Source organism: Solea senegalensis, linkage group LG6 (assembly GCF_019176455.1).
Source record: "Solea senegalensis isolate Sse05_10M linkage group LG6, IFAPA_SoseM_1, whole genome shotgun sequence".
Taxonomy (NCBI): domain Eukaryota; kingdom Metazoa; phylum Chordata; class Actinopteri; order Pleuronectiformes; family Soleidae; genus Solea; species Solea senegalensis.
The window spans coordinates 15,229,515-15,250,951 of NC_058026.1; the positions used below are offsets into that span (position 1 = coordinate 15,229,515).

Sequence of the window (21,437 nt, forward strand, 5' to 3'; positions counted from 1 at the left end):
GATTCAACAGTCCAAGGTTGAATGATTTTTCTCCTTCTGAACAGACAGAACTCTTCGGCACAACCTTTTCAACATCTAATTACCACACTGTGTGGCGTTTGTTGAATCTGGATTCAGTGGCAGCTGCTGTGATGGACATGTTGAGATTAAACTTTCCAACTTAATTCTCGAGTTTAATCTCGACATATTGAAGTCCACATATCGGCAAAAAATCATGGCAAAAAATATTTCTTTCTTTCTTCCCTTTTTAATCTTGTTTACCTTTTCATGATATTTCCACCTCTGTTAAATCTTCAGTGTCCAACACCCTAAGAAACATCGGGGTGAGTTAGCCAGAGTGTTGTCTTACATTTTTCGGTTTTATTCTATGTGGGTTTTTTCATTCATTGCCGAATGCTGGTGGGCAACCAAACGAGAAAACAATTCCCATGATCCCACACTGCTTCCTGATGTCTTCCTGAAATCTTTTGTTCTTGTTTCAGAAATGACATACTATTACATTTGCTTTGCTTAGTTACTATGGAAACAATATTTCCACAACACTCCCTATTTATGTGTCCATGAGTTTGCACCACTGATGTTGCACTTGTACCTAAACTCTGTCACGTTGCTTTATGTGGATTCATTCCCAACAAAGTGACCCGTACAGTATATTAAAACCAATACAATACAGCATGTTCTGACATAAACAGCATTACCAGGGCAAATCAAAATAGGAGGGAAAAAGGAATAAATATATGCAATAGCAACAAATAAACACTGGATGGCGCTGTTGCATATGTTTTCCCTCATACGCTGATTTATCCATCTATGTACAATGATTTAAGCCAAACACTACATAGCTACAGTGTGGCGATTGTACAAATTTATATTTTCTCATTTCCTCTCCCAGCTGCAGTGCAGCCTGGCTGTTTATCTGAATAATTAATAACTCACTTAACACACAAGTCTGTTAAACGTTTTCATGTCAATGAGAAAGAAAGAAACTGTATCTATGAGTAAGATCCTACACTGTTATCAATAAATACATAGATATATTAGACTTAGAGTGAAATACACTTGCTGTTATAAGCTTTGATGAATGTAGTTAGAGACAGTTTCTGCAGGCGAGGCTTCATGCCCTAAAAAATAGCCCAACACACACATCTCCCTGCGTTCGTGGAGATCTGTGCATCTCTCTTGATCACCTTAAATCCCTTCGCCCTCTTACCTCTCCATCTCTTAACCTTTTGTCGCTCAATTATCACTCTCATCTACGAGTGCTTCTCGTGCTCCTGACCCGCGCGGTCCTCGTGTGCTCCTTGGCCATCACTGAAGGTAGGCCTTGCAAGGTGGTAATGGTCGTCTTGGTCCAGTAGTCCACCTCTTTGAAGATCCGATAAACCCAAAGCTTCAGCTCAAACAAAATGGTTGGTCCGTTTAACTGCGAAAATGAAAAGGGAGAACTTGTCAAGCTCTGCCCTTATGTTCATCCACAACTTTTATTTTTATGGTTCCAGCAGCACCTACCTCCAGTCCCTCCAAACTGGGACTCAGGACCGGCGCACCATCTACAGCTTTGAGGAGTTCTCCTACATTGCTTAAGAGCAGGGAGAGTCTCTCCTTCACCATTTTCCTCTGCGTCTCATAATCGCCCTTCTTCCCACCACCCAGCTCCTCCTCCTCTCTGGCGATGGCTCTCTCCAGCAAACTGCGGCACTGTAGCAGAGCAGAGTGGAGACACCAGAGCGTGTCCCTGATGTCCAGCTGGGAGGAAGTAGGAGGGACGGACACCAGACGACCGTCATCCATCAAAACATCTGTGGTGAGACTTTCCTTCTTCCTCTTGAGGATGGAAAAAAGGGGGAACATGTGAGATTAAGGACATGATTCAGGGTCAAATGAAAGTGCAGGAGGAAGACTTGGAAAGTAAAATGCATGAGTACAGGGTTAAAGAATGCTTTGTCTCAAGAATAACAGCACTTACATTACTTTAAACAGCCCTGAGGCAAAAAAAAGGTACAGATCAGTATTAATGAGGTGGTTGTGATGTGTTCAGACTCATCCTTTGTTTCTAAAATATACCTGTCAGAGATTACTCTTCCTTTATGAAGGGATTAGTCCGCAGCCTTTTTTCTAATGAGGCCTATTTAATCATTTTTAATGGGTGATTAAAAAAACCATAAGGCAGGGGTCAAAGACCAATGAGTGTCCAATCTGGTCATGAGGGGGCCGGTCATGTGAAAAAAGTTAAACGATGCGGGGAAATTAGCTTAAAATCGTATCGCAATATTCCATCATGATAACGCAAAAAAAAACAAAAACATTAATGATGCAAAATTAAAATGAAAGTTATTATTTAAATGAATCGAGTTGCAGTCTACACTGATCGTTGGTGTGAATGTGAGAGTGAATGGTTATTTATCTGTTTATTTGACTGTTATTTTCATAATCTATCAATCTGTTGATTATTTTCTCGAATTAATCGATTAGTCAGATGTCAGAAAATGTTGGGAAATGTTGATCAGTGTTTCCCAAACCTGAAAATAATGACGTTCTTAAATATCTTATTTTGTCCACAAACCAAAATGATAGTTTTGATGATTTTTTCGTTACATGGAGCAAAGAAACCAGAACGTATTCACATTCAAGCAGATGTCAGAAATTTGAAATTAAATATTAATATTTAATTAATATGCATATTTGCACTTTTTAATCAAAAATAAATCTCTCAGGACTGACTAGGTTGTGTTCATGACATCTATGACTACTAGCATACTGCAAATCAGACATTTTTACTGTACAGTTTTTGAATGCAAATTTCAAGTTGAAAGTCCCATATTTGCACTTTTTAATAAAAAAAGAAAATCAACTTTGAGATTTAATAAAAACACCAATTTCACAGAAAGGTTTTGAGAAATTTCTAATTTCAATTATTTAAAAAACACTCAAACCAACTTATCGCAATTAAATTAGTTATCAATTAATAATCAATTAATCGAATAATCATTGCAGCCTTAGTTTTTGTCCTGTGATGGACTGACGGCCTGTCCAGGGTGCAACCCGCCTTTTGCCCTATGTGACCCTCATGTGGAGGATAAAATGGTAGCTGTTGAATGAATGAATGAATGAATGGATGAATGAATGAATGAATGAATGAATTAAGTAAAAGGGGAAACATGCAACAGTATTGTCTGAAAACAATCGTGCAAATATCTAACTGCAATTTTTCTGATTGTGATTTGGTTTGTGATGTATATTTTTGTATTTGTTATTAATTCAAAACACAGTGGAGCATTAGAATAAAATTGTCTATTATATTGCAAAGATTAGAATTCAAAGATATTAGCTGTTTCCAATATGTATACATCTTTAAAACATAAACATGATAGAACATTGAAGAAAGAAAATAGAATCATCAAAATGCAGCCTTTACGATTTGCTAAATGTGTTATTTTCTGAAGAAATGATGAATCATTCAGCCCTAATATGAGGCTACAGCTTCCAGAGTGAAATGGCTAAACCCAAAATATTGTTTATACACTTAGCTGTAAGCACTAATAGCAATGATATGTCCCTTTAGACATCATATCTTATTAATATCACATGCAGAAAAAAATTAAAATGGAGTAAAGAAGTATGGGTGATGGTTGGTTTGGTAGAAACCACAAGAAAGTTCAGTATAGTCGTTAATAATAACAGACACAAATATCACTACAACATTCAAAATAATTATACAATAGAAAAACTAGGAAGTTCAACAATAAAAAGGCAGAAATACTAGCCGTGATTAAAATGGCTCAATTGTTTCCTCAGGTGGGGATCAATAAATTCACATCTACAAGCTTCATATAAAATGTGTATTATACTGTATGAACAAAAAAGGCAGCACGTCAATAATTTCAGAGCTACATAATGGACATTAAGCTGTGGCTGCTGGTGATGTGGTGTGAGTTTATCTCGCTGGCACGTCTGCATCTGGCAGCAGCTTTAGTTCTTAAGTGAGTTATGAATCCCAGAGGCCTCCTCCTTGTGTCATTATACAGAGGTGCTAATGTTGAACCCTGCGTGCAACTTGGTACCAGTGAGACAGAAGACATAGCTCTGAGAATCTGCAGCAGGGGACATGTGAGGTGTAGACAAACCTACCTAAATATCACATAAATGCATCACTAATCACAGACTGTAAACATTTTAAATTAAAATGAAATGGTTCAATTTTGGGCTAAGATTTGACATGTGATTAGGTTATAGTTAGGGTTAGGCACTTAGTTGTGATGGTTAACCCTTAGTGCTCGTGCATCCACGGTAAATTGCCGTGGGAATAATACACAACTCCTTATCTAGACATCCTGGGGGGGCGTGTTTATAGGTCACATATTCAGGCTTTAAAAAGTGCATTTTGCTTATGTGCTGTTGAGTCAAAGTTATGATTAATTTTATATCGCATTTTTAGTAGGGATTATACAGTGCAGCCGAAATGCACTGTGTTAGGGTTAAGGTTAGGGTAAGGGGCTAGGGGAATGCATGCATCTACAAACGTGTGTGTGTGTGTGTCTGTGCGTGTGTGTCTTTATGAGGACCAAAAAACCTATAAAGCAGCTAGGACATTTGAATTTGAGAAAGTGAGGACATTATGGCAGGGCTTCACAACTTTAAAGGGTTTTAAAATTAGATTAAGGTTAGGTCACGTTAAAGGTCAGACATTTATTTGTGATGGTTATGGTTATGGTAAGGTAATGCATTATATCTATGGGTGTCCTCACTTGGCCTGATGTGCAAGAATGTGTGTGTGTGTGCGTACAGAAAACTTTCAACAGGAAGAAAAGTGAAGAGGATATGATGAAACGAGTTAATACTTTGAGATAAATGGGTGATTTATTTTTTTACCAGGCCACTCCTTTGCTCCTAGCAAAGCATGTGAAAGGAAAGATGACGCAGTGAACTGGCAAAGCATAAAGTTTTAATAACCAGCAGCTCTCACACCTATAGGCAAAGAGACTAGTGGAAAATAGATGAAGGCTTCGTGCCCAGGCATCGATAAACCTGTGCCAAAAAAAAACGCCCACTACTGTCATTCCAACTGTCCACCCAGTAACACCCCCCAGGAATCTGCATTCCTACCTGCTGCTGCTATAACACACATCATTTCCTTCACTCTCTCTCACTAACACACAAACACACACACACACACACACACACACACCTACACACTCCCTTTTATCTTGCTTTTGCACATATTCCTGTCTTCTTTTTTGCTGACTCTCTCTTTCGCTCGCACGCACACACACACACACACACAGGTTTCCATGACTTCCGAGGACATTGCACTGACTTACATTCATTCCCTGGAGACTTATTCTCACCTTGACCATGATTACTACTGGACTAATCCTAACCTTGTCCTAACCCTAACTTTGAAACATGCCTTCACCTTAAAATGTCCCCATAAGGAAGACAAGTCCCTACAACATAAGAAATACCAGGTACACAAACACACACACAAGCACAATGTTAGAAAAAAAAAACTATTAATTTTCAATTTAACATTGGCCCATTTCTCAGTCTCTCTCTCTCTCTCTACACACACATACACACACACACACACACACACACACACACAGTATATAGTAAACCTATATGTATAGCTACTGTATATAATACTATACTTACATATTACATGGAGAAATACACACATGCACGCACAGTGAAGACCATTAATTTGGACAACATAACCCATTTTGCATTCTTTGTGTGTACAACCCTAACCCTCATAGGCATAATACATTCCCTAGCCCCTTGCCCATCACAACTAAGTGCCTAACCCTAACCTAAACCTAATTCTAACCCTAAAACCAGGTCTTAACACTGAAAAAAAGTAATTTTAGGGGGTGTCATAATGTGAAGACCAGGCAAAATGTCCTCACTTTCCCCAGTTCTCCTCATCAGGTATATAAGTGTTTTAGTGCTCACAAAGATACCCATACAAGAATACACACACACACACACACACACACACGTTTTGCATTTTTTGTAGACATTCATAGACATTATACATTCCCCAGCCCCTTACCCCAACCTAAATCATCACAACTACATGCCTAACCCTAAAACCAGGTTTTTAATCCTCAACAAGCCTGTTAAAGTTGCGTGGACCAGCCAACATGCCCTCACAAAGGTAGCTTTGTTGGACACTTGGTCCACACAGCCTTTTAAAGACATGTACACAGGTGGTAGGTTGCTGGTGGTGCAAATCACTCACATAGAGCTCCAGTAGGATGGAGCACTCCTGGCTCAGCTGCTCGGCTATAGCCGTGGCCCGGCTCACGGTGGACCTGTTGGGCTCCGGCCCGCCGATGACTCTAGTCAGCCTGAAGGCCATCACTGTAGACCTGTAGCTGCTTCTGCTGCCGGGGGTTAAACACAGTGACGTGCTCAGGCACAGGCCGCTCCTCTTGTGATATCACTCACTGTGTGTAAGACAGCACCGGATTCCCGGCGGTCATGGTTCACGCCGGCCTGTCATTCCGCTGAAAGCCGGTCAGTGCTGCCTTAATTAGAGCCAGAGCGCCGCTCCTCTCTCAAGTTTCGGTAACAGACTTGTTTCCCGGTTAGTCCGACCTTGTCTGCTTACTGTTAGTTACTTGTGTTACAGAGTTGGTGGCCAACTCTCCGCCTCCTCTCCCCCGGGAACCTGATGCCAGGCATGAGGAATAATCATAAGGGGACTCGCGGGGGCGGAGGAGAGGAGGAGCTCATCAACTTGTACTCTGGAGGAGTTTATCTGACTTACTTGTTCTGACAAAGAAAGATAGTCTAGCTATATTTAAGCAGGATGTACCCTGAACTATTTAAACTGAATCCTTTTTGATAAAAAAAAAAAAAGAAAAGTTGCCTGTACATTACTGATAACAGACATCCCTATATGGATGAGATGCTGTGGTGGTGCCAGTCATTTCGGTGCCTTAGAGATTGGGATATGTCCCCAACCGTCACCACCCCTTCCTGTCCCTTTGATCTACTGTTACCCAACACCAACACACCACTGTGGTTTCTAGAAACCATTTTCTTATGACTCCTCAGACAAACAAACAAAGCTAGTTTTCCATGAAAAACTAAAATATGTATAATAATGTATAAGACACACATTAACAAACACATAAACAAGTATAAAACACTACATGTGTAACCTTGGTCACGGTACATATTGTTTTGTATTTATATACATTTATGAGGCCCTTTTTCAGTTGCACATAATTACAAATTAAGTTTATTTAATCTTTTAATAGGCTATTAAATATAATAGTTCTGTGCATTTCACATTATATAGAGCATATTTAATATCTAATATCTTGACTAGCAAACTAATATATATCTATATGTGTATATAAATAATATGGGTGATTATTAATGTGAATGTATGTTTTATATAGTATGAACTGTAACCCGTGTGTCACCCAGAGCCCAGAGAACGCTACCTGTCAAGATTCAGGGTTACACATGTATAGCGTTGTAGTCAACAGTGAAATTTAGTAATTGGTAATAAAAGTAATATAAAAATATAGAAATGGTAGATGCTGCCTATATGGCCTATGCTTGGCTCTGGTGCCAGTATCCTACTTGAATTATAGCCTACATTTACTTCATTAGACCTGTTTTTCTTCTATATTGCTTGCCTGCACTAGTGCGTGTTAATGTATGCATCAATAATAACGATCCATACATAACTCTAGAACACTGTCAATGACCATTCTGCTAATTTTAGTTTTATTAGGTGATACATCTGTGAGAGTGGATGGTTGTTTATCTCTATATGTGGCTCTGTGATGGACTGTTAGACCGGTCCAGGATGTACCCCGCCTATCGCTCTACGTCAGCTGAGATTGGCACAGCAGCCCCTGTGACCCTCATGTGGTGTAGAAAATGGATGGATGGATAGCTGATAAATCTCCTGTACTCACCCGAATAATACAGTTTAAAACCATATACACTCCACAGTCACTTTAGAAACACGGGACACCAAATAAAGTGTCACAAGTGTCGCCGGGTGTGCTCTTCTGTTGCTTTAAATGCTAAATGGACCACTCAAAGCTGTTTTACTCTACAGTTTTTTAACTGTATTAACTAGCTATTAACTCACACATTCATACAGCACATCTATGTGCATCTCATTTTCTTTCTTATCAGATCAGACCCATGTACACTCTGCCAACACAGCCATCAGGAGCAATGTGGGGTTGAGTGTCTCAAGTGTTTCAAGTTGAAAGATGATTCGCTCTACCACTGAGCTAGATGTTGTGCATGAGGAGCATAACAGTACTTCTATCATTTAGAACCATTTTGAACATTCTCCTCTGACCTCTGGCATCAACCAGGCACTTTCACCCAGAGAAAAGCTGCTCAGTTGATATTTTCGCTCCTTCTGACAATTTTCTGTAAAACCCCAGAGTTAATTATGTGTGAAAATATTCAGACCTTTTTCCCATCCTGATTCTTGGTTTGAAATTCAGTAGGTCATCTTGTACATGTCTACACTTCTAAGTGTATTAAGTTGTTGATATGTGGTTGGCTAATTGGATTTTGCACTAATAAGTAGTTGAACAAGTGTACCTAACATAGTGGACAGGAAGTGTATAAGCAGGATGTAGCCTGTACAATTCCAAAATGATTCTTTGATAACAAGTTGCCTGTACTTCACCGATAACACACTTGTACCTATATGGTACTTTTTATGATTGGTTTATAAAATATTTTTCGGTGTAATAGATTACATTTTTAGATATACTTACAGAACACTAACAGGGCCCATTCTATAAAATTACTTTTATACTTATTTACTTACCCAAGTAGTATTTTTTACAGTGTAATGTTGTTACACTATAAAACCATATAATGAACTGTATTACAAATAAATCAAGTCATTATCCATCCATCCATCCATCCATTGAAGGCTTTTAAAGAATTCAAATGTCTTTAATATAATTGCATCGTTATGTTTAATGCCTTAAAAACAGTTTTTGGTGTTTTTTGAACATGACTATGTAATTATAGTTAATTAATTATAATTGTCTAAAAGAAAGTATATTGCAGTGATCTCTGGATTTGGTTCTACAATCCCACCCAAAGAGCAACACAAACAAACTTGATGTAATTACCGGAAGCACTTGAGTTTTTAAAGGATTACGGGGGTTTGACAAAAAATGTTCTCCTCATTGAGACCAAGGGTTTTACGAGGTTTGCATTGCACTTTGCACTGCAGCAAATTTTCGGAACCATTATAAGAAATTTATATTCTGGGAAAAAGTATTGTGAAAAAAAGCAGCATGAAACATGAAGGACATTTCATAGCTGAAAAGCACAGGTTTAGTTGCAATAGGAATGGCTTTGTTTATTAGACTACCAGGCTCCTATAAACTACATGAAACCTCAGATATTAGTTATCTATATCTGGACAAATGCTATATTATTATTTATAACTTTATAAATGTATAAAATTCAAGATTTAGTATATTTTGATTTAGAGCAGCAATCAGATAAGCACAGATATACAAACCACAAACATTAAGGTAGAGAAAGCACTCAAAGAGGCCGCTCAGTTACACTGGTGATACACACTAAAAATGTATAATAAAAAAAATAATAATCTGTATGTGCACAAATGCTAACAATGTGTAAACATTCTGTGTTAAATTAACAAACTACTGATATAAATATATAGATGCAATAATTATATATTTTTATATTCATAACCCACTTTTCATTTGAAGACAAATCTCAAAATGCTACAAAGATACAGAAATTGTATCAATTTAAAAGCTTTAAAAAGCTAACATACATATATAAAAATCATATGAAAGTAGTCAAAGTATGGGTATAAAAGACACATCAAAGACAGACCATTCGTTTTTCTGAAACAGCTTTATCTCCTCCAGACAGTGCAGATACAAGTGATCTGTTATACTGTATGTTAATTGCCATTGTAGTTTACCTCCTCTGCTGCAGGTGGCGCTGCAGGCAGCTACAACGTAAACACAGTTGTGGCTACATAGAGGCGGCTAACACGGTGGCTAACACTGGTACAGATTAGCTGGACAGTTGAAGAAAAGGACATGGTTTCATATTTTTCGCTGTATTGTTTTAACGAATTAGAGCGTGACCACAACAGTTTTCGGTTACCGTTTTTAATTTAAGACAAAGCTGACACAAGGTAACATAGCTTAGCTTAGCTTCCGTCCGTTGTAAAAGTATGAATTCTCTGGTTGGATACGGGACGTCATCTGAATCTGACAGTGATGGGGATGAGGACACCAGTGGATTTGGGTAAATATTCAACTTTCTGGAACTACCATGTATATAACCTCTGCTGGAATAAAGTCTGGACTTTCGGTCAAAAAGGTTAAAGAAGTTTCCTTTAAAATTGTTCAAAGGTGCTACACAATTAAGTCACTGTCGTTGTCACTGAAAAACTAACATTGATCTAAGATTGCTGTGATTACCATGCGGAGACAAGACAATGCATTTGTAGATTTATTCTGGATAATATCATCTGTGATTTGAACCTTTGTTTGAAAATGTTGTTCCTCGTTTCCTACAGGCCAATACAAAAAGGAAAACAAATCTGATACATGTAAACATTAATATATAGTCAATGGAGGATATCGCTCTAGTGTAACCTGTACTTTTCTCTGTATATTGAGATCTGTTAAGGAGGCCTGTGATGAGGCGACATCTGTCCAAAAGACCCGCAACTTCTTGCTGGAGTCTGGTTCAGCATCCAGTGATTGTGGCAGTGAGTCAGCACCAGAGGAAGGGGATCCTGAATCCTCCTCGCTCCCACTACACCCCCTGCCATCACCAGCATCGTCTGCAGCCAGTCAACCCACGCTTCCTGCTCCTTCCCTGGGCTCACTCAATATTTACAAACTGCCTCCTCCTCCTCTGAATGCCTGCTCCGACAGCAGTGTGTTTGCAAACCCTTTCAAAGCTCAGGCGGACCAGAAGCTCAGTGCCTTGCAGAAACATGTTCCCTTAACAATGCAAGCCAAACCCTCCCAGATAGGAGGCAAACGTGTATGTGTGTCATACAGGAAAGACGGACGGTGCAGGTTCGGGATCAAATGCAAGTTTGCGCATGACAGTGACCTACAGATGCCATTCACTGCCGCTGATGGTCATCATCTTCATTCTCCCATGGGTGAAGAAGCACCACCATCAGAACATGATGAGCCCCACACAAGTAGCTCAAGTGGAACTGGCTCCCAGAAGCCCACTGAGGAGGAAAAGTCAGGAGGGCAACAGGTGAAGAAGAGGAAAGTTGGACTGAGCAACACTTTGATTCCTCCTAAACGAGCAATGAAGCAGTATGCCATGCTCAGGGACAGAGAGCGGGTCAGTATGTCCTAATGGAACACTGTAATATGAATAGTATGTAGTGCAGCTGAGGTATGTTCTCTCCGTATGCGTGTCTGTAGACATTGATTTGTGCTGTCTGTTAGTGAAACAGTCACTAAATCAAGCAAATTACGTTATATCTGGCAGTAACTTTCATTGTGTAAATAAATGTAATGTAAAAAAACATGTAAAATAAAGACATTTTATCTTTGCACAAATCCCATGGGCAATGAATCCTTCTCAAATAAGAATTAAATTGCAGTCTGTGCAATTGACTAATGGTGTTGTTCAAACTACTATTTTAATTAAAATAAATGGCTGATTAATAAACTTAAATGTATTCTCTCATTCATCTAATACTTTTTTTTGACTTGTCAGCATCAGGTTTTGTAACTTTATATGCCTGTGTTAATGTTTTTTCTTCACCAACACACTATGAAATCTCAGTAATTCCTGTTAAGTACTTAAAATAGCCACTAGAGGGTCCTCACACACTCATTGTGAGCAAAGTTATCTGAGTCTGAACATCAGGAATGTTCTTAGGCTGTCAATGAAAACACTTTGTATAAATGTTTACACATTTATTTACATCATATAAATGAACAGTTTTTGTGTTTGCCTGCCACACGTCCTTTATGGCAGATGAGAGTGGTTGATTTAGTATTCAAATGTTCAAGTACATTGCCTCACTTTTTCAAATTTTATAACATTTCAGTTGTCAGACAGTTACGAGTTGTCTAATTCAGTTTGGGTATATATTTTTTATACTGTTCTGCACATTACATGGGTCATTAGTCCTTCAAAGTCAAGCAAGGCTCAACAAAGAGCTGCACAAATATTACAAATGTTTAGTGACACTGTTAAAATCTAAAATATGCACATTTTTATTCCATCTACACCTTTCCTGGTCTTTTAGTCTTCCGTCTTTCAGGGTTCTCTGGGTTTGTTTTTTTCTCTTATCAAGAAAACGTACACTAGATCTGAACAAATGAATGGCTGTTTTGTTTTTTATTTCAGTGATCACAGATTCTACTCACCTCACACATGCTGAGGACATTTATACCTTTCAAACATGTGTTTGGTGATCAAACTATTTTTGATTTATTCCAGTAGGAACTCACCACACATCTGGCATTTGATGTGCTAAATATTACTAAGAGGTATGCTATGTTATTGCATATTAGCAAGTGATTTGCAATTTGACCTCAGCATCAATACACACACTCTCACATAAAAGGCTAGTTGAAGTTTACAGGACCTATATACAAAGGCAACAACTTACACATAAAGACACATATATATCTTTCCCTGATACAGATATTCTAAAAATCTACCAAATATGACTATAAGTGAACAGTACATATTATATTGGTGATCCTACATTTACTTCAAATGTTGCAGTACAGGTCACTGATGATTTCCTCATTAGTGTGCTCGATAATCTTTTTTTTTTTTTTTTGTTACATCAGTGCCTGCTGTACATGTCTCTCAGTGCTGTCTCCTTGTCCCGTCTGCTCCCAGATCACACCGTCCTCCCCTGCAGCCACAGTCTGCTGGAGGGAGTTAGCTGAATGTGAGGAGGAAGTGAGCCCTGTATTGTCCAGAATAAAACTGCCCCCGTTGGTGGAGGTTGGATCCTGGGACTGGGGGTGGGTATGGGACAGGAGATGGGGGCTCGGGGCAGATGTCTGCAGGGCCTGAAGTTGAGAAGTCGCTAGAATGGGGATCTGCTGGATGTGGGTTTGAGATTGGCTGACCGGCTGGAAGGTCATTTGTAGGATTTGTGTCTGCCCCTGGCCCTGCTGCTGGGACGGATATGACTGCAGAGGCTGGAGCTGGGGTTGGAGGGTCAGTTGTTGGATTTGTGACTGCTGAGCAGCCTGCACAAACTGGACGGGCATCTGCAGCTGGAGGTGAGTCTGCTGCTGGTTGTCAGCTGGGGAAGGGGGGTTGGCGGGGGACAGGGCAATCGTCACTGGCACCTGCATGGTATGGAGGCTCTGGTCTTGTCCCAGTAAAACCACTTGGTGACTCACTTGTTGGGTCACATGACCCACCTGCTGCCCAACTTGCCCTTCATGGCTCAGCTGTTCCACTTGCCCGTCTTTCCCCACTTGGCTCACATCCAAGCCGGTGACCTCTGCGTGCCTTGGGTTTCCTGGCAGCTCCAGCAGGGAGGCGGGGGTTGTGATGAGTGCTCCGGCATTTGCTGCCAGCGCCTCAGCAATTAGCACCTCTGGGTGGCTCTTGGCCTTGTGTGCCACAACACAGTCCTTCTTCTCAAACTTCTTTCCACAGATGGAGCAGGAGAACTGATAGGTGGCATCAGCATCGTGCTTCTTCATGTGCCAGTTGAGAGATGCCTTCTGGCGACAGGTAAACCCACAGATCTCACATCTATTAGAAATAGGACATTGAGAGTAAAGGTCAACTGAATAGATACGGTGAATGTCTTAACACAGGAGAGTAAATGGTCAAATATTGTGAATGGGGAAATACTAACTGTAGGGGTTTCTCTCCTGTGTGGATCATGCGGTGGACAGCCAGGTTGTGGGAGCTCTTGAAGGCACGAGCACAGAACTCACAGATGTAGTCTCTCTGGTCTAGGATCACACAACACTTAAATATAAATGGGTTCTCTACAAACAGTACATTCGGGGGGGATTCAGCAAATTATGACTTTTTTGACATTTTTCACTTTCATTTGAAGCATGTCTCTCAATAAATGTATCATTCCATTTTGGTTTAAGGAGGTAAAAGAAAGTTGCAATCCCAAGTGTTTACCTGTGTGGTGCTTTGCATGACGCAGCAGCTGCTTCTGAAGGCGGAAAAGACGTCCACAAGACGGGTGAGGACACACATATTTCTTCTTGAGTAAGTGCTGATACTTTATATGGTGCTGGGGTGAAAATCAAAACAAAATGCAGAACAGTTTTAGGTAAATGTAGTATTTCAAACACGTTGTGCACAGCATAGTTCCCTTGAGCTGCAAATACTAATACCACCAGGAAATAGAGTTGGTGGACTCATTTTTAGTAGAGAAACAATGTTTGTATTTGTGTGAGTAAGATAGGTTTAAGTTTTCTAAAAACAATATGCCAATGTTACGCAGCCTCAGACATGAAGTAGGGGGAAAAAAAACTTTCACAAAATGCTAATTCTTGGCCACGAAATAGATGTAACATGCGCACTGAATACTAATTAATAATATTAATATAATTCCCACAAATTACCTTGACAGCTCACTGACGACTGCACGTAGAGATCAATGTAGTTTCTCCAGCTCTTTTTGATGAACATGAGGTTGTAGCCTACATCACTACGACTCAAAAATATGTCTTTGCGTGCATTTCAACAATGTTTTGTTTAAATGTTATTGATGATCGTGGAAGTTCTAATCTGTGAATATCTTTCCAACGTTACTTTAGCTACACTAATTTAATCTAAATAAGTTACACTTTTGTTCATGTCATGCCTGGGGCTCCATACAATGTTGACGTATGAACACATTTTTTTGGCAGACTTTGAAATAGATTTAACTGTATTCACTGTGACAGAAACAATCCACAGTGGGAATGTGCTCAGACAAACCTGTAGGTAGCGAGGATGAGCCAGGACTGTCCCACATCCTTCCATTTCACAGCGCACATACTGTACTGGGGGCTTCTTTCTGTTACATCAAACAGTCGCCACATATTAAATTAAATGGATTTTCAATGCAATGTCAAATCAACAACTTCTCCTTTTAATCTGAATGCCCCACTGCAGACAGAAGTTTACCTCCTCTTTGGTAGCCGTGGGGTTTTGTCATCCTTTTTCCGTCTGCCTCTCCTAAACACAAAGCAGAAAGGAAACTATGTAAAGCCATGATATATTATAATAAAATGACACCACACATTGAACTTAATTTAATTATTTAGTGATTATGCAAACCACCACATACACACACACACACACACACACACACTCATTTCAAATTGAACAAGAAATGACACAGTAGGGACAATGGTGTAGTATTAGACATACTCTAATACTTAACAACATGAATGTCTGCTACTGAAAAACACATAAAGATCCATGTGATGCGGCTGTGCTTACTTCCTGGGTCCGTCTGGGTCCTCCACAGTTTCTTCTTCTAACTTTGCTTCATCTTCGACACTTTCCAAATTGTCAGAACCTTCTATTTTTATCTCTGCAACTTCTTTCTCTTTTTTGGGTTCCTTCTCTTTTTCTTTCTTTTCCTTCAGTCTAGGAGGAGCTCTGCGTTTTGCTTTAGGTACATCCCTAAGAAGGAAACAACAAAATATAGTTACCATGCTATTACTGCTATATATTTGAACAACGTAAGGCACAAAACAAAGTCACTAAAGGATGAGGTCAAGCCTGATTTGCATTGGCTTCCCAACAGCTTGACTGAGATCAAACATATTTAAACATATGTAAATTACAGTATTAACTAAATGATAAGAGTGATTTTAAATATTTACAATCACTGAGATTACACAAAACATACTGGGTAAAATAATATATACGGTAACTTTATTATTCAAGCTTCATTTTCATATTCACCATGTTGAAGATTTTTAATCACCTCATGAGATACCATCAAAATATTATTGCCTCTACTCCAATGCAAGAGTGAGACCTTTAAGATATACTGTAAATATGATGCAGATGTCTAAAAACAAATGACACACATACACAAACCTTTCCGCCTTAGGGTCGTAGCTCTGGTCATTTAAGTCGTCTCTAAAAGGAATATCTTCGTCACTACTGAGGCCCTCCTCTTCCTCTGCACCGCTGAAAGCAAAAAACAAAGACTTCAAACTCTGCGCTCAGTTATTAGGTTGTGCACGTTAGATATAAGTATACCTTTGACTCAGAGGCTGATAGTTGAGCTCATTAACATCATCCTGAAATGGAGGGTCTTCATCATCCAAGATTGGTTCTTCAACATCCTCAATTTCCTCCTCTTTGTTTTCCCTGGGAAATAGTTTGAAACACGGCAGTCATGAAAACACACACCCCCAAACTCTTCTCATTCACTTTTACAATTTACAACTCAGTAAAACAGTAAAATGCTTTGAGAACAGTGCATAAGAAATATCAGATTACACGTTTGAATGGTATATTAAAGCTATGTTTCTTTTATAATGGATTTGATATACCAACAATCAGACCAAGTAACAACTGAAGTAATAACTGTATCAAGGATATAAAGGATATATACAATACAATCAGAAATAAATGGGACATGTTAATATATCATTTAAATAAAATTGTAGCCCAACTTTATGCACAAGTTTTGTAAAAGAAAACTAATGTTCCATGTATATATCATGGTTTATCCAAACGTGTACTTACATTATATGCTTCTCTTTATCGTTTACCTCTTCCTCCACAGCTGAAGAACAAAAAAAAAGAAAGTCCATTTGTATAAATGATATATAACAGCAAAACAACCTAACTATCCTATAACAGCCCATTGCATTATATGTAGACTCATTATATATAAAAGGCATACCATTAGTTAGTAAATAATGCTTCAGTGTCTCTATGCCTAAATGATTTGAATTAGGAAATACAGTTTCTGGATTTCTGAACCAAAGCAGCTCATTGTCAACAGGTTGCTCACCAGCTGGATTCTCCAGTCCAGGTTCAGTTTTACACACAGGCTTGGCAGAGCTGCGGTTTGCTCTGCCAGACGGGGGCTTGGCACGAGTCTGGGCTGGGGGGCGCCTGGAGGGGAGAGCTGGAGTGAGGGAGCAGAAACATGCCATCAGACATACAGTGTACCTACAAGTGCAGTAACACAAGAGCCCACACACAGTAAATCCTACTGCACATACACTGAATGAGTTGGCAGGATCGCCGATTGTTGAATTTCATCCAAAGGTTATTTGAATACAGTTCATACAGCACAGATCAACTCTCTGTTGATACTGACACGCATTTTAATGTAAATACGGTCTGACCTTTTTTCTAGACTCTTTCATTATTTCAAGTTCCTTTGCAGTATACGAAGCTTCTGTTGGTGATGCAAAAGGACCACTAAGGACCACTAGTGATCCAAAAAGGACCACTATGCAAAGTAGCCAGTGGCCTCCTTCACACCTGGCATTAAAACACATTTTCTGTGCAAATCGGATAATGCCTGACCACTTGTAAAGACAGGTGTAAATACACCCGAGGACGGATTGTTATCCGTTCTGCAAAACCACTTCGGAAGGTGGTCGGAGACGCCAGATTGAACAGAAGTGTAAATGCGAGGCGTCACTGATGGGTCTCCGCTCCACCCACAACAGAGGAGCAGAGTGGAGGTACTTATATAGAGAGTGGATAGTAACGTGACAGCAGCAACAAAACCGCACAGTCTCGTCTGCTTTCGTCAGTTTTCTGCTTGTCAAAGACTTCTTCAAAGAGGAGTCCATACAATAGCGCAGCTTCATGTACGACAAACAGTGTTGTTGTTGTTGTTGTTGTCGTTGATGATATTGCAGCTTGGGGGCTGTGTGCAATTGTTGCAGAGCACAGGAGGTCAGAGGCCTCTCCTTGATTTGTTCTGATTTGTTTGGCTCGGGAGCAAACAGGTGCACACTGCACAGTGAAGTTGGCTGGCATTTAGCCCTGCTCCTAGACTGTGTTCCTACATTAAAAAATGGGAACATTTTTTGATCAGCTACGGTAGCACAGATGACTTGAAACAGCATTCAGCCACGGAGACACAAGACGAAAACACAAGCTAAAATGTGGATCTGATATCAGCACGTTTTTTAGCCAATGCCACCAACAACTTCTGAAACTGAAAACAATTGCTGCAGATGAGCTTTCATCTCATATGATTATGTGGTGGTTGACTCATTAATTGTGGTATTTTTTCATTTAGGTATGAAATCATGGCAATCATGGCTTTCTCATACACAACGAAAGCAAGTGGTGCTGTCATTAGTACTGAAAGTAAGTCTAGGAGTGGTGTTGTAATTCATAGGATGTTTAGACGCAGTTAAAACCATGGAGGTACAGTATATAGTTCAAACACTTGCAGTCACTGTGCTTTAATAATGGCAATCTGGCCCTACTTGTTTTTAAATGAAGTTTCGAACAAAGTAAAATTAATATTTTCATAGTAGATGATCTTACATGATCTTACATGTGCTTTCAGGTGTAATATTATGAATGCAATTACTACTAGTACTGGATCTGATAATGACGTGCACGCCAGAGCACAGATGGTTATTGTTTGAAAATAGTCACATATATGTAGCCTTAGTTACGAGGGTGATCACTTGATTTACATGTGCATTATGCTGTGGGGTCATAATGGAATTATTGATCTATAATGTCAAAAAAAAAAATCCTCCCTACTGCATCTTGTAGATAGATAGATAGATAGATAGACAGATGTGTACTATTACGTAGATAGATAGATAGATAGACAGACAGACAGATTGATGTGTACAAATACGTTTGATTACCTTGAGCATCTGTTGCAGGATTCTTGCCGTCCTCGGAGCTGCACAAAGGAGGGAATAACATTGAGACGCAGTGACATGACTTTCATTCACCACATAATTTGACAAGAGTCTGCACGTGGAAGTTAAAATACTGTATAAAATGTGACAAGTGTGGTGGCTCAGGTAAGTGTCCCTCCACCCTCCCCATGCAGAGAGTCGCATAAAGGGGACGAGCCATGCTGAAGGCGTGCGTTTGACAGGGACCGACACAAATACACGTTAAACCCGTCCACGGGCTCATCATAAACAAATGTGGTGCTTTTTAGAAGACAGCTGTCTGTTTAACTCACTCGGTGCCTTGAAGGCTGTCACCTGCGACACCTCCCCCAGGCTCTGTCCAACCCGCAGGTTCTGTCATTTTCTTCCGTCTGAAGTTTGAAACTTTCCTCCGCTTGGTCGCGCCGGTGTCCGGGCTCGGCTCGTCTTCGTCGTCGCTCTTGCTGTCCTTCAACCAGGCCGGTATTGCTCTCGTTGACCTGTCCCTCAACACCCGTCCCGAGCTCTGCGGGCTAGACGCACCGCCGTTGACTCCCGTTGATGAGGAGGAGACGCCGGACCTCGGGCGGCCCGCTCCTCGATCTCTGAGCCCCCTCCTCGGTGTGACAGTCGTACTGGTGGCCGGGGTCTGATCTGCGGCCTTGTCCTCCGCCGGCTGTTCACCTTTATTTACATCCCCGGTTCGATCGCCGGCCGGTTCCATCACCGTGAAGACACTTCTGTCTACCGCAAATTCCGCTTACAGTCAATCGGGTTTACTTGTAAATAATAGAAAAACGGCCCACATTTGGTTTAAAGACGTTTTGGTTGCAAGCGGCCTTTATCCAACAGTGGCACATTTTCGCTCAGTGTACCGAGTTGGTCGCAAATTAAATGCATATATTTAGTAATTGGAAATTGAAAACTTTTCTTAATTATCTATTCATCAATAAACCGATATAATTTTAAAGAAGCAGACACTATTTTCGCGTTCTTAAAGCTATAGTAAACCTACATATTCGCCCGAACCTTGCGCACAACCATTTTGTGCGCTTTGTTGCGTCTCCTTTAAGCCTAATCTAAACGAGGGTCACGTTAGGGAGGGGACACGCATTTTAGCAGCTGCTACCATCATGTGGATTTCCCTGAATGCCTTTCACTGATCGAGTCGACCAGTCACATCGTTTATAAATCTACGAAGGAAGCAGCCGCCATGGAACGGCAGCGCCACTCAGACGTCCGCTGAGGCATCATGGGAAATGTAGTGCAGGTCACACACACGCACGCAAACGGCTTGGAATTTGGTTGTAACTCCTTTATCGTGCCTCTCCATCTTCGGGATATAACTACAAAAAGTTATTAGTTATTATTGTTTTTTTGCACGATAAATATTACAAATAGAAAGGAAATGCAGGTAAATGATACATATTTCCCTCTTACATCAAAAGTTGGTGAAATTACATTTTTATACTGTTTGCTTAATCACAAAAAACAACATTTTACTCAACATGCAGACTTTGACTGCAGTAGTATTAAATTATTTGTGACTTCAACGTGGTTGCCATTGAAAACTTTGCTTCATGCTGCTCTGATGAGATGTATTTGCCACTAGATGGCGCCAGTAACCTACATCACTTACAACATTGTGTCCTTTCTCATGATATTTTTTACAGTGACTACGTGAGGTGTAGTGTTTGTGTTGTGGCAGCATGTTCAATATTACTTGGGAATTAACTCACCCTTTACCAGTGGCTTGGCAGAGTTTGTAAAGCTTTTTATTTTATTTTTTATTATTTTCATTAATTATCCACAAAAACCCACAAGTCCTCCAGTGAATCAAACTACCATGCAGTTATGAAACTTTGATCATTTTTTACTTTATTCCTTCACCTCATGGAGTGGGAGTGAAGTATTGTTTTTAGTGACTCTGTGTGTGTGTCTGTCTGTTTGTTTGTGTTTCTGCTTCTGCACTTGTTGTCCTGATTTGTCCACTGGGTGTCACACTGCTGTGTTGTTATGATAGATCTGTTTGTATTTCCGCAGTTGCCAATATGACCATATTTGCATGAATGGAGTGAAAGCTGCCATCTCTGATTGCCTTGATTAGTATGTCATCCAAAATGTGACGAAAAAGTCATAGTTCAGTATGTTGTCCAAAGTGTGAAGACTTTCCAGGGGGGGCATGAGTTCTGTTTTTTTTTTTAAGTCCTATCTAAAGTTTGGCAGGCGGAACCTTTGGTCTCACAGTAACCTGGTTCATTTTGGTGACGTACCCCAACAAAATCTACACTGGTGACAAGGTTTCGATAATCAAGATGTTTCTGACAGGGGCAGAAAGAAAACTGTGCAATGTTTCAGAAACTAACAACAAACCAACGTCAGCCAAAGTGAACAATGATTTACGACTACAAAAACCCAAGATGAGAAAATACGACGACACATATCTCAGTCTTGGATTCATGGTGAATGTGGTAGGAGATGAAGAACGACTTCTTGTTGTGTCTCAAAACACAAAATAAAAATAAAAATTGAGAGACTGGACAGACTGATTAAAAAAAGCTAGCTCTGTCCTTGGAT

At 39.9% G+C, this 21,437-nt stretch overlaps 3 protein-coding genes across 4 annotated transcripts; 1 reads left to right on the plus strand and 2 right to left on the minus strand.

Annotated features, from left to right (window-relative positions):
• Nucleotides 1–244: 244 nt before the first annotated feature.
• On the minus strand, nt 245–6,732 carry cntf (ciliary neurotrophic factor). The gene is made up of 3 exons (XM_044029142.1): nt 6,242–6,732; nt 1,510–1,824; nt 245–1,423 (listed from the first exon to the last, which is right to left on the minus strand). Exons 1-3 carry the CDS (start codon nt 6,359–6,361, stop codon nt 1,250–1,252), a joined length of 609 nt encoding a protein of 202 aa, XP_043885077.1. The 5' UTR covers nt 6,362–6,732; the 3' UTR covers nt 245–1,249.
• A 3,019-nt stretch (nt 6,733–9,751) lies between these two features.
• si:ch211-113e8.11 lies at nt 9,752–11,700 on the plus strand. Its single transcript, XM_044029141.1, has 2 exons — nt 9,752–10,299; nt 10,677–11,700. The coding sequence occupies exons 1-2, from the start codon at nt 10,226–10,228 to the stop codon at nt 11,380–11,382; spliced, it is 780 nt and encodes a 259-aa protein (XP_043885076.1). The 5' UTR covers nt 9,752–10,225; the 3' UTR covers nt 11,383–11,700.
• A 242-nt stretch (nt 11,701–11,942) lies between these two features.
• Nucleotides 11,943–20,053, minus strand: zfp91 (ZFP91 zinc finger protein, atypical E3 ubiquitin ligase). Of its 2 annotated transcripts, none has more exons than XM_044029005.1 (12): nt 19,175–20,053; nt 18,846–18,883; nt 17,006–17,122; nt 16,735–16,774; nt 16,243–16,353; nt 16,072–16,170; nt 15,469–15,654; nt 15,151–15,201; nt 14,962–15,040; nt 14,155–14,269; nt 13,874–13,973; nt 11,943–13,767 (listed from the first exon to the last, which is right to left on the minus strand). In XM_044029005.1, the coding sequence occupies exons 1-12, from the start codon at nt 19,582–19,584 to the stop codon at nt 12,831–12,833; spliced, it is 2,283 nt and encodes a 760-aa protein (XP_043884940.1). In that variant the 5' UTR covers nt 19,585–20,053; the 3' UTR covers nt 11,943–12,830. The 2 variants fall into 2 exon arrangements, with proteins under 2 accessions (XP_043884940.1, XP_043884941.1); XM_044029006.1 differs by having other exon boundaries at nt 16,078–16,170; nt 19,175–20,052.
• Nucleotides 20,054–21,437: the final 1,384 nt, after the last annotated feature.

Coding starts and splice junctions, on each gene's coding strand:
- cntf (XM_044029142.1), bottom strand. CDS start 6,361: ATGGCCTTCAGGCTGACTAGAGTCATCGGCGGGCCGGAGCCCAACAGG. Junction 1,825..6,241: donor CCATCCTACTGGAGCTCTAT/GTGAGTGATTTG, acceptor TCCATCCTCAAG/AGGAAGAAGGAAAGTCTCAC. Junction 1,424..1,509: donor CCAGTTTGGAGGGACTGGAG/GTAGGTGCTGCT, acceptor TCATTTTCGCAG/TTAAACGGACCAACCATTTT.
- zfp91 (XM_044029005.1), bottom strand. CDS start 19,584: ATGGAACCGGCCGGCGATCGAACCGGGGATGTAAATAAAGGTGAACAG. Junction 16,354..16,734: donor GATAAAGAGAAGCATATAAT/GTAAGTACACGT, acceptor ACTATTTCCCAG/GGAAAACAAAGAGGAGGAAA. Junction 15,041..15,150: donor CCACGGCTACCAAAGAGGAG/GTAAACTTCTGT, acceptor TTGATGTAACAG/AAAGAAGCCCCCAGTACAGT.
- si:ch211-113e8.11 (XM_044029141.1), top strand. CDS start 10,226: ATGAATTCTCTGGTTGGATACGGGACGTCATCTGAATCTGACAGTGAT. Junction 10,300..10,676: donor GAGGACACCAGTGGATTTGG/GTAAATATTCAA, acceptor CTGTATATTGAG/ATCTGTTAAGGAGGCCTGTG.